The following is a 12691-nucleotide window of genomic DNA, read 5'->3' as shown; positions in this document are numbered from 1 at the left end:
ACTCTCCTTAAGACAACTGTAGCATCTATAGGTACAATACTCTTGTACCTTCACAGAATTAATTTAGGATCTCATGGAACCAAACTAATGTACTACAGGATTTATTTAGAGATGTTCTCCTCAAGAAATCGTTATTTAAGCTGCTTTTTAGTTCAATGATCCTACAAAATAATCCAAGATTTTTATAGAGAATTCTGTTCAGCAAATACTTTTAATTACTTCCTTTGCATGTTGAAATGCCAGGAGTGGAGGGAACAGATTTTTTTTTTTAAAGAGAATATCTTGATCTCAGAAAAAACATTGTCTTTTACCCACAAGCACCTCAGCCTTGACCTTCAACCACACAAACTTGATAGTCTGGCAAGTGTATTGCTAAAACTTTCCCTATGGTCTTTGTCCACAGTAACACTTACCTGAGATGGGAAACACTAAATCATCACCACCACCACAAAAAGTAAAAAAAGCAGATACTGGATCTTCTCTGCTATCTGATAAATGAGCACCACGACAAAATTAGACTGAACTGCAAACAATACAGTGAGTCAGCTTGCTTTTCTTTTTAAAATTCATCCTGAAATAGCAGCTCTCTGCAACACAATTTGGAGATGTACTTGAGTGCCCTTATTTGACTCCAACATTTCTTCCTTTTGCCACCATGACAAGAAGTAAGTGCTGAATGTTAAGGTGGTTTTAACAATACCTTCTGTAATAGTTTTATTCCTGTTCCCCACATAACTGCTCTTCAGTGCAACAAAAATCCTTCTGCATTCTACTGTCTTTTATTTAAATGTCATTTCTTTATTAGCCAAAGTTAGAAGATAATCTACCAAATATAGCTTAAACACAAGAGAGACCAGTTTCTCACCAGACTCTGAATTCTACCTTTGAAACTACAGAAATGTGCTTGACTTCAGGCCTACTCTGAAATCTGTGCTCTTGTCAGGAATGATGGTAAGCCCCCAGCAAGGCCTGTAACTTATTTTTCTGGGGTGACATTTGAGGTGCCAGTTTCTTGGAGGTGGAATATCAGAATAGCAGGATCAGTTGTTAGTTATGTAACCAATTATATAACCTATATGTTAAATAAGAACTTCATTCCATGAGAGCATAAATCACTGTTGGCACTCACTCTGGAAAACTCCAAGGTTTCCTCAGTCCCTTTTCACAGCCAAGGGCCTGCTCTGGTGGCCACAGAGCTGCTGAAGGTCCCACTCATGCCCTGAGTGTGTGGCCAAGACTCAGATTGTTATGATTCATACATTTTCAGGCTAGAAAACCAAAGCCAAATTTGCAGGTGCCAGCTGCTAAGGTAAGAATGGAATTTGTCTAGAGACCTTGAGCTGGTGCAGAAGCAAGAAATGAAGCTGCAGAAACTCCATGGAGTAACATTATTAATAGAGTTCTTTTATAAAGTTAAAAGAAGTTGCATTGTTTAGACCTAGCAATTTTTGAGAAATATATATTACTCAAGAATTAGCTATAGCTGTGTGATGTTAGATAGTTTGCATGGTGTGTGTGGGTTTTAAGATTGTGTGTAACTGTGTGAAAAAGTAGCTCTGAATAAAGTCCCTTCTGAAGCTTGAGTATTCTTGCACAAGAATAGTTTAAATATTGTTAATGTAAACACAGTTGCACCCTTTTTCTCTTTTTCCTTCTCTGCTCCTCTTCCCTTCTCTCCACAACTACTTAAACCTATGACAAAGAGGAGCGAGAAATAAAAGATCAAAAAAGAGTAAAACCTCATAAAATTAGATGCAGTTGAGTCCTTTATTTAATGATAGGAGTTGAAGCCCCTGAAAAGCCTCTAAAAGGCTCAATTGAGAACTGTGTCTGTGGAGATCAGGTGTCGTGACATCAAATCACAGCCAGGGCCCAAATCCCTGAGCAACCTCCACCAGTGCCTCAAGCACAGCTCTGCTTTGCAGCAACGCTGGGACTGGAACTGCTTCCTGCAGGTGAATTGGCTGTTACTCAACAGCCTGTCACCCTTGTAGGAAGGGGTTTGTAGCAGACAGGGGTTGTGTGGCACTCACAGCACCTCAGCTTTTCCAGGCTCCACCAACAAGGCTCTCCACAACCCACAGAGATGCACGTGGGGAGTGCTGGGGTTTTTTAAATCTCTTTTTGAGGTTGCAACAGCATGACAGAGTGTGACCTTCAGCTGCCCACAGGGCAGAGTTGCAGGGTTATGTGTCAGGGGGCTGGGCTGGGCTTACCTTGCAGCTCTGCACGAGTTGCTGGTGGGCTGCTGTGTTCTTGTTGGAAACAGCTGCATTCTGAGAGGCTGCAATAGTCTGGGTAGCAGCAGCTGCAGCTTGTTTGGCTGCAATCTTTGGAGAACAAGAGACAGGTGAAGCAGTGGTGAAAGCCTGAGTAATTCAGGGGATGAAATACACTTTACAGGTAGCTTTGACAGGAACAACTTTGACAGGTGGACACATTAAACCCCTTAATTTGATTTGCCTCAAGGAAACCCAGGATTGCTCTTCTCTCCAGGTGAATGTGATTTGAATGCTGTTATCCATCTCTAACTTGCCAATAAAGACAGAATTAAAAGGATTCCACACTCTTACTCTGCCATAGCTGAGGTGGCCATAGGAGCAAACAAGTCAAATACAATGAGCAGAAAGAAGAGTCTGAACAATTATCTCCTCCCAAAGGCCAGAGGACACAGGCAAAGGACATGCAGTGCTTCACTGCTGCATTAATACCTCTGACCAAGGGCTCAAGGGAGCCAATTTCTACTGAGATTGTTCTATGGCAAAAGCAAAGTTATTAAAAAAAGAGAGATTCAAAATACTGGTATTCCTGAGTCTAAAAGAGAAAACCTTCTTTAAATATCTAGGAGTGTTACTATCAACATCTCCCTATGACAACATCAAACTACAACAATTTATCCAGGGTATTTCAAGATGGTGTACAACACCAACTGGCCCACTTGATACAGTCAGGCATGAAGTTCACTACACATTTCACTCCTTTGGAGGGCAATATATAATAGCAAAACAAATTAAATGTTTTTCTGTAAAACTTTCGTGCATGCAGTTAGAAAATGACAGTATTTATTTCCTGAAATACTCCTGATTTTTAGTTCTAGACAGATTCAGCAACTTGGTTACCTACTTAGATCTGCTTGTTTGTCTCATCTCACTGCACTGGAATCAGACTACTGTAAAATCACAGTTGAAAACTAGGGAATAAGAAAGGCTTCTTTTTTTAAATCTCTTTTCTTTATTTTAGCTAAGAATGGGAAGATCAAACCTTGCTACAAGGCAAACTTCCAAGATATTTTACCCTTAAGAGCATAGCATGGCCCTTCTACCTCCTGGCTGTGCTACCAGATATGATGGATCATTTTACTTTCATTTCTGCTCCTTTGATTCTCTGAGTAACTTAGCAGTGAAATGGGATGTGATGAGGTTGAACATGACTTTGTACAGAAATTCATGTGACACTCTGGCAAAGGGGTTAGTAAAGCCACTAGGACATATTGTGTGTAAATGACAGATCACACAGACAAACTGAAGCACTAATGAAGCAGTTTCAGCTCACTAATTTTCTGACTAATCCCTTCTGAGTCAAATCCTTACACCACTTTACCTCACCAGTGGTACAAAGTGCTCAGTTTTCTGAGGACTGTGATATCATACATCCCAATCTCTAATTCCAAGCCTTGTACTCCAGGACTGAGTTTGCAGTGCTCAGAAACAGCCCTTTCTACTTTCTTAAAGCTGCCCATAGATCCTAATTATCAACACTGAAAATTCAGCACTATCTAGTTCCCAACCAACCTCTAGCCTGTTGACAATCTTCTTCTTGATGGCATTCTGTGCAGCAGCATTGGTGGCCACCCTCAGTCCCTCTGCCGCTTCCCTGAGTCGCTGCTGCTGGTCCTCGTTCTCAGGGTTGGCTGCAGCTCCCTGCACGACATTTCAGAGCAAAGGCCATGAGGTTCAGTGAAAGTTACTGCAGAAAATGGGCATGAACAGCAAGGTTTTAGTTCCAGGGATTGTCTGCTACATCAGCCTTCATTTGCCTTGTTTTATCTTAACCAGTTAGAAGAACACTAAAATACTACAAGACTTCAACATGCCAAATCCATTGCTAGTGGAGTGTTGTTACTGCATGTGTTTGGCACTCAGAGGGAGGAGCTGAACATCAGCTTCATACACCACTTTAGGTGCTTGAGACAAAGATTTTGCCAACTGCTTTCCCTGTGGTGTGTAAAAATGGACTTAGAGGAAAGTAGGTTTTGAAAAAGCCAGTTTTTAAAATTCTCAATTCAATATTCCTTGCAGTAATTCCAGCCCAAAACTCAAGTTTAAGACAGCAGGTTTTCTCCATTTGAAGTTGGGGAAGTACTGGGAAGTCAAGGATATGCTGTAGACTGGAGTTCCTGCAGAGTGGCTGGCCCTGTTGCTGTGAAAATCATTTCAGTGCAGGATCAGGGAAACAAGTCCAAGGACATATTCCTCCCTATAGTGGATTTCAAGAGGTTTCCAGCAAGGAAAGGTTACGTTAGGTGGAGGAACCTGTTTCTAGGCAGAGGTGAGTGCCTTGTTTGTGGTTTCTGTAAGAGATTGCTGTGGCTCTGCAGCTCCATTGGGACTGGCAGGTGGGTACAAGGCTTTGCATCCCAGTGAGTATGGTTTGTGGGGACTGCCATGGGTGCCCTCAGTCATCACTGGGGGTTTGGATTGACAGGAGGCTGAACATGAGCCAGGTGTGCCCAGGTGGCCAAGAAGGCCAATGGCATCCTGGCCTGGATCAGGAACAGTGTGGCAGCAGGACCAGGGCAGTGATCCTTGCCCTGGACTCTGCCTTGGGGAGGCCACACCTTGAGTTCTGGGCCCCTCAGTTCAGGAAAAGAGATTGAGGGGCTGGAGCAGGGCCAGAGAAGAGCAACGAGGCTGGAGAAGGGTCTGGAGCACAAGTGCTGTGGGGAGAGGCTGAGGGAGCTGGGGGTGTTTAGCATGGAGAAGAGGAGGCTCAGAGGTGACCTTATCACTCTCCACAACTCCCTGACAGGAGGTTGTAGCCAGGTGGAGTTTGGTCTCTTCTCTCAGGCAACCAACAGTAGGACAAGAGGGCAGGGGTTTAAGCTCTTCCAGGGGAGGTTTAGGTTGGATATCAGTAAGAAATTCTTTGCAGAGAGAGTGGTCAGGCATTGGAATGGGCTGCCCAGAGAAGGGGTGGATTCTCCGACCCTGGAGGTTTTTAAGGTGAGACTGGACATGGCACTGAGTGCCATGATCTGGTGATCACAGTGGGGTTGGATCAAAGGTTGGACTTGATGATCTCAGAGGTCTCTTCCAACCCACTTGATTCTATGATCACTACCTTGCTCATAGGAAAGCAAAACAGTGCAAGAATGGGGTTTTCCAAACCAAAAAACTCCAGGTAACTAATAAATTGGGTTTTTTGCAACAAGTTTAGGGTAAGTCATTAAATACTGAACTTTTCTAGGATAAGACAAACCATCCCTCCTATCAGCCAGACCCAGCCTACCACACCCCCCAGACACCTCTTTGTGTGTAACCCACCCCTTGACCCACCAGTGCCCTGCCCTGGTACCTTTGCAGCTTCCACCATGCGGGCTGTGGAGTCTGCCAGGAGCTTGGCAGCAGCCAGAAGCTTCTTGGAGTTCTCCATATCAATCTCTGCCTCGGCGTCCGACCTCATGGCATTGACCAGGTCGGAGGTGGCCTGGGCCAGGACCCGCGCCTGCCGCACCATCTCACCTGCGGGCACAGGGACATGGGCACTGCCAGCTCAGCTTTGCCTTCAGAACTCACCTACAGTGGCACTGGCTGAAGTGTTTTGTACTTGAAAATGAGACACGTGTAGTTCATACCTTAGAAGTTCCATAAACAGAATTTTGGATCACACTACAAAGGATGGAAACCATTACAGTGGACATAAAAAAATCACAGAATTTGCATTCTAGACAGCAAGACAAAATCCCCAAAATCAGTGGGTTTAGGTTATTTTGAACATACAGTTCAAGAAAACTCCTGCCTCAGCAAAGACTAATAATTTTGCTTTCAAATCACAGCCAAGATTTTACTCCTTCTATAAAAATTACCCATCTTTCACCTGTTCTTCTTTTGGGGAATTATCTTCTGTCTAATACAAACTAAATTAAGAATTAGAAGAGACTCAGCACCATTTAGATGGTTTTGCCAAAAATAAGATGTCTATTTGCAATACTGGAGTCATGTTCTGGTCATGGCCAAGCACAGAGATGAACCAACAGTGCTTCTGAAAAGGATCCCTTTCTAGAACAAATCCCTGTGGTCACTAAAACATACACTTAAACTCCTTCATAAATAGACTTGAACCAATAAATTGACTTCCACAGGTTATCAAATCAAATTAGATGTATTTCGGTCTCATTCTTTTCAAAGGCTCTGGAAAAATCATGGGAACAAAGATGAAAACAGTTTTTTTTCTCATATGTAAAGGTGACTTGTGGGCAGCAGAATTAAATACCAGACTCCTCTGGTCAGGCATAGGCTAAAAAATTACATTTTTCTAGCTGTTATTAACTGTCATCATTCCCAGTACGAAATTTTGCAATTAAAATTTTACCACTATTTGCTAACTCAGCTCCCAGTCCTAATATTCCACTTGAAAAAAATTCCCTTTAAATGCCCTTTCCTACAGTATTAATTCAGTAAATCAAACAGAAATAATATGCTCCTTGGGCAATAACACAGCAGTCACAGGACAGAGTCTCTCTGCTGTTAAAATTGCAACCACAGCAGTGCAATAGTAAGTTGGAAACATAGACTGGAATCTGAATGCCTTCTCCTAAGAACTGACTATTGCAAACCAAGATATTTGGCTGTGACCAGACAAGAAATGCTATTTAAGATCAGCCTCTTTCACTGCATCCTTCTGTCCAGGAGCTGAATCATGAGTGATAACGAAATATAAAACCTGATAAGGTTTCCTGTGCACATCTACATTCATTAAAGTCCTCAGGATCCTACAGAGCATTCCAAAACCTTCCCCACAGCCTTCCATTTGTTTAGGAAACATTCCCATGCATTTTTTACAAGTTGTAACCTCTCCTGTTTCTCATTCTAGGGTCAAAATACAGTGAGAATTTCACTAATTACTTCCTTGCATAATCCTCTAGAAGTGTCTGCATGGCTGTAATCACATCTCCTGAAAAAAACAGAAACATCTGGAAGTTTTGCCTCTTAAACACAACAACCAAGACGACTACAATAAAAGATTGGTGTGTTCATATTGACTGTAACAGTCACAGTTGTGACTGAAATACTTTCTTTCCTGACCTTGCATTGATACAACATGAAAGAAGAGACCAAACCTATACTATTCACCATAATTGCTTTTTAAAACTGATCCCATTTTAAACTTTCCTGGAATACTCTTGGTTTCAAGTGGATACTGCCCATCCAAGCTGCTGCTACTTCATAAAACTCACTCACCATTCTAAACAATTCACTGGTTCTTTAATAACAATTCATACTGGCTTGGTTAAATATTAGGAGATCTCAAGTTTTGGTTGGTTCTGACAGCTGCACATGAGAAAAAGCAGAAATTAGTTTCAAAGCCTACAACAAAATCTATTCATGAGAAAACCAATCCCTGTGAAGGGTTTGCCCAGGTTCTGTCTTCACATCTGGAGCTGAGAAGACATGATACAATTCTGTGAAGTGAAGCAGTGGTAGAAAACAGACAAAATATTAGAGCAATCCTTTAGCATGATCTTGATTGTTTTCACAGAACATTCACTCTGTGTAGCACACAGCCATGTGCATCCTGCTGATTTAATATTATGGGCTGGGTGACTCCCCATCACAACAGATGAGTAGCAGAGTACACATCGGAGGAGAATTTTTCCTTCCTTAATTTGAAAGGTGCATGACAGTGAAAAGACACCAAAAAAAACCTAGTTTTGTGAAATTTCTAATTCTGCTTTGAAAATGTTTGCACAGCAAAGCCTCAACTCATGAAAAAGGGCTGGAGTCGCTTTGTTCTGGTACAGACTGTCCAGCAATTATAGAGAACAGCATATCATGGATTAGAAGCCATACATTAAACTGGACACTTCAATAGGATGAAATGGTAAAGATCCAAGATTTTGCAGAGTTAAAGCCAAGATTTTACAAGTTTGACAAGTCATGTCATTGAACAAATAAAAGGTGTAAGTCCAACGGTGATGAAGATGCTTCAAGATCACCCGAGGGATGAAGTTAGGAGACCACCACACAAATTTCAAGCCAAAAGGAAAGCTCTGCCCAGTCATCAATATGGAAATTAGAAGGTGTTAACTATGAACTTAAGACTATAAATGGCTCATTTTACACAAACAAGTTAGGCAAGTTTTTGCCCAATATAAACTGGCTTTGCCTCCAACGTTATCAATAAATACCTTTGCTGCTAAAAAGACAAAAAGCTTCTTAGCTGTTATTTATTTCAAAGCATTTTCGTTACCAGTTCACCTCTCTGGGCAGTGGGTGTAGGGGGAGGATCTCCTAAGGTCTGAGGTAACTGATGAATGCAACCTTAAGGATCAGAGAGCCACCTGTAGAATGTGGAATACCTTGTAACCAGTAGGATCTTTCCACATATGTTGGGTGAACTGACTAACCAATAGTGTCATGACATATTGGATACAAGAGTATATAAAAAGAGTAGCTGTAACTAAAAAGAAATTCTTAGTTGTAAGCCTTCTGATCAAGCCTTCTGATGCTGCTGTGCCAGATTATTGGGGTCTCCTTTTGTCAGGGTAAGGTAGATGAGCAGTGGTCAGAGGAGGCAGAGACAACTCAGGCTATAGTCTGATCAAAAGGCTTCACTGGAGACAAAGGACTTTATTCTTAGTAACAGCTTCACTTTTATCTACTCCTGTATATAACATGCTAGGACACTATTGGTCAAATTTCACTTAACATACATGGAAAGATTCTCCTGGTTCCAAGGCATTCACATTCAACAGGTGACTCTCGGGTCCTTAAGGATGCATTCATCAGTTATCTCAGACCTTGGGAGAACAACACACACACTGTCACTCCCCCACACCTGATCTCTTCTGACCATCATTAACACACCCCCTTTAACCCTACAACGGGTGACCCCAACAGTGGGAAGCTGCTGCTCCTCAGAGACACTCACCAGCATCGCCCATGGAGCTGAAGATGCTCTCTGTGACGCACATGATGGTGTCGGTGGCCTGGTCGTAGCGGCCGATGGGCTCTCCCCGGCTGGCGAACTGGCGCACGTGCTGCAGGAGGTCGCTCAGCGCCTGGCTCACGATGCTGGCGGCGGCACTGACCTGCTTCAGCAGCTCGGGGTCGTCGGTGGCAGCCTGGCAGGCTCGCACACAGTTCTCCACAGAGCGGTCCACCAGCTTGCCAGCCTCGATCAGCTGCTCCTGGCACACCGGAGAGCTGATGGTGGGACTCACAACCTGCCCGGGGAGAGGACACAGAGCGCTCAGGAAGGGCTGGTGTGACATCAACACAGCGCCTGGCATGGCTGGAAATCCACGGAAGCACACACTGGAATGATGCCCTGGCACCTCAGGAGCACCACCAGCCTCACCTTGGCACAAGCCACGAGCTGGGAAGTGGAGAGTGCACATTGAGTGGCAGCAGCAATGACCCTGTTCTGCAGGACTGTGTCCTCAGCGACCTGCGCCACGTTCTTGGCCTTCAGCACCAACATGGCAGCAGCGTTGGCAACAGCCTTGGCCAAACTCATCAGCACATCCTGGCAAAGGAAAGGGAAAACTCAGGCTTATGAACAAAAAAAGTATATACTTTGCTTAGATTAAGATCAAGTCTCCTGAAGGTAAAAAGTTCTTTTGTATGAAAACTTCAACATTTTGTTCAGTGTAAAGCAGCAGACACAGCTGTTGCTCAGAAGCCCCATGGATTTCTGTGCTCAGTACAACCCCTTCTCCACCCACCCCAGGAAGGTACTGCACTGAATGAGCACAGACTGTCAAGTTTTCAGCTGGCTCAGTCTGTAAGAAGAAATCTGGGCCCTAATTGCACTGTGCTTATCTCCATTTCCTGAGAATACACCATTAGAACAAAATCATCTGGAGTTCACCACTAACCACGTGACCAAGATCTGCCATAGGATGACAACCTAAAAGCAGAAAACTGCCAAGGAGAGACAGAACTCGAGTTAATAACCAAATTCAAGGACTTAATTTTGCTTAACAGTAACAACAACTGCAATTCCATGTTTGAAAATGCCCTTTCAATCACAATTTTTCCTTGTTCATGAGATAAACATAGCCCTACAAGTCATTGCTCCTAATCCAAACAGGTCTTAATTCCAGAACATTTTTCTATTGTACAAGAAAAATTTCATTTACTCTGAAACTGTGACATTAAAACACACTCAGGTGTTAATTCCTGCAACGAATAAGTTCAAATAATTTCTTCCCACTCCCCCGTGTCCCATGTACTTCAGATTTTAGTGGGATGGAGTCTTCCTAATGCCTGTATTGTCAAAATGACCTGGCTTTCCAATAAAAAATACTTGTGATACATTTACACATAATTTCAACTTCACAACAGGAAAAACCCCCTTGCAATTCAAAAATTAAATTTCTGGAAAACTGCTTTTCATTTTGGTGTTAGATATGATAAACCATCCCTTTCCTTACCCACCTTCCCCAACACTCCACAGCACTTACAAGAATGCTTAGGTTCTTTCCCTTAGCCAAGAAGGGAGGGCTGCAGGATGTACTCAACTGGGAATACAAATGAGAGCTCTGAGGAAGCTTGCAGGCACATTTACTGATGGATCAAGAGTTCTAAATGGCCTGTAAGTTATATCAACACACATCTTGCATAGAGTGCACTCCAGAGTTCTATCTGTTGCTGTAAAGTGTTTTTTCTTGGTTCAGGTGCAAACCTGTTCTTGGTATTGAGTGAAAAAAATCGAGACTTGGTTTTAACAGAGCATTTAAGAGCAATGGTCTCAAACTGCTGAGAGCAAACCCTGTGAACTCATGAGGCACTATGAATTTACAACTGATAATACCACTCATCTTAAAGAAGTTTTGTTTGCAATATTGTAATTTTCTTTTACTCAGTTTACCAGAAGATTTTATTAAGTTTTGGGTTGCACACATACATAGAGACACAGCAAACATGTACTTGAAAAGTACTATATGTAATGCGGGAAGTCCAGTGCAAACAGCTCTCCATGAAGCATGAAAACATCTGGATGCTTCACAGAACTAAGCAGTGGTTCTTATGAAATCAGCACTCTGTGACTGTGTGATTAAAAACTACTTCAAAATGGATTACCCTCAGTTAGTCCAAAGAAACTTGCATTTTCTAAGCCCACTTTGGGCAGCCTGGCCTTATGTCCCAGTTCAGCAAGCCAGGACCAGTTTGTCCCTGTGTGGGTGTGACCAAAGCTGTGCATTCTACACCCTTGATTCCATTTCCCAGGAACTGGTAACAATGGACCATTTGCAGCAGCTGCCCAGGGCACACCTGACCCCTCAGGCTGGGAGCTGGCTGGGAAAGAAGCCTGGCAGAGGAGCTGGGAGAACTCCCCTCTGGGCAGTCCTTGGCACCTCCACACCCACCTGAGGGCTCAGCTCTGCTCAGGGGTCAGCAATGATTCCAAAATCCCCCCTGACTCCCAGGGTCAGATCCCCCAGTGTGGAACTCCCTGCCCTGGGGGAGGCACTGGGGACTCCCACCTGGACATGAGGGAACATTATCTTGGAGGGTTTGGAATTTGGGGAACTACTTGTGGGATCCAGAGGAGTAGCAGAACCCAGACAGGAGGAGCTCCCCACTCTCCACCAGACTGCGCCATCATCTGCACCAACAGGTTTTTCACCTCCTTTTCCTTTGGACTCAGAGGAACCACGTGGGGCTCAGCACAGGGGCCACCAAACCCCCCTGTGTTTGTGCCCCAGGGGGCTGGGTTAGACTGCTGGGATTTGTGAGTTAAACCCAATTTCTCTTTGTGCCATTGCATTGATTGTAATATTGTTATTAAATTGTAACTCTGACTTCTAATCTCTTTTGTGTTGGGTTCATTTCTCCTGCCAGTTCACCTTTAAACCAGAACACTTTGTGCAGAGACCTCCTCAGCAGAAAACTGCACAGCCCTGCCAGAGCCAAGCAAGCTCCTTACCTGGAACCTTTCATCTGTTTCGTTCTCCCCGATCTGCCTCAGGAGCTCCCCACTGGCTTGTCCAATGCTTCCAGCTGCAGTCAGCACTGTCTGGCGAGGCTGCAGCAAGGGGACAGTGAAACACAGACACTCAGACAAAATGAGCTGTGCCTGAAGGTCAGATTTCCTCCAAGAAACTCTGCGCTACCGTGCGACCAACACGGTCAAAAAACATCTCACCATAGAAATGCTCAGGAAAAATCTTTGCTTTTCCACATGCACAACTAACTGCACATCCATATCTCAGGGGTTCCATCTGATGGGCCCCCAGAGGACATGCAAAGAATTTTGAAGAACTTGAATAGACTTTGCTGTCATAACTCTAAGGGTAATTAAGGATGGACAGTCAATATGATCTGAACCTTCAGGAGATTTCATGTTCTTCAAAACATGAATACTTGTTTTATCTATTAGTTAAATACATACTAAGGCAAACTGGCTTCAGATTCCAAATCACAACAAACCAATCAAGGTATTTTATCCTGGTCAGTACTACTCT

The 12691-nt window shown here is 43.5% G+C and overlaps 1 protein-coding gene across 4 annotated transcripts in view; it reads right to left on the bottom strand.

Moving 5' to 3' along the window:
- The window catches only part of TLN2 (talin 2), a 164806-nt gene that overhangs the window by 68708 nt on the left and 83407 nt on the right, over positions 1 to 12691 (bottom strand). For all 4 annotated transcript variants that reach the window (XM_071568138.1, XM_071568140.1, XM_071568139.1 and 1 more), the window contains 6 exons: positions 12154 to 12252; positions 9580 to 9747; positions 9151 to 9445; positions 5575 to 5741; positions 3792 to 3920; positions 2217 to 2330 (listed from right to left, as the gene is read on the bottom strand). In XM_071568138.1, coding sequence (XP_071424239.1) covers positions 2217 to 2330; positions 3792 to 3920; positions 5575 to 5741; positions 9151 to 9445; positions 9580 to 9747; positions 12154 to 12252 — 972 coding nt within the window. The remainder of the gene's footprint in view (positions 1 to 2216; positions 2331 to 3791; positions 3921 to 5574; positions 5742 to 9150; positions 9446 to 9579; positions 9748 to 12153; positions 12253 to 12691) is intronic.

Source organism: Pithys albifrons, chromosome 13 (genome assembly GCF_047495875.1).
Source record: "Pithys albifrons albifrons isolate INPA30051 chromosome 13, PitAlb_v1, whole genome shotgun sequence".
NCBI classification, from domain to species: Eukaryota; Metazoa; Chordata; class Aves; order Passeriformes; family Thamnophilidae; genus Pithys; species Pithys albifrons.
This window is presented reverse-complemented; position numbering and strand designations above follow the sequence as displayed.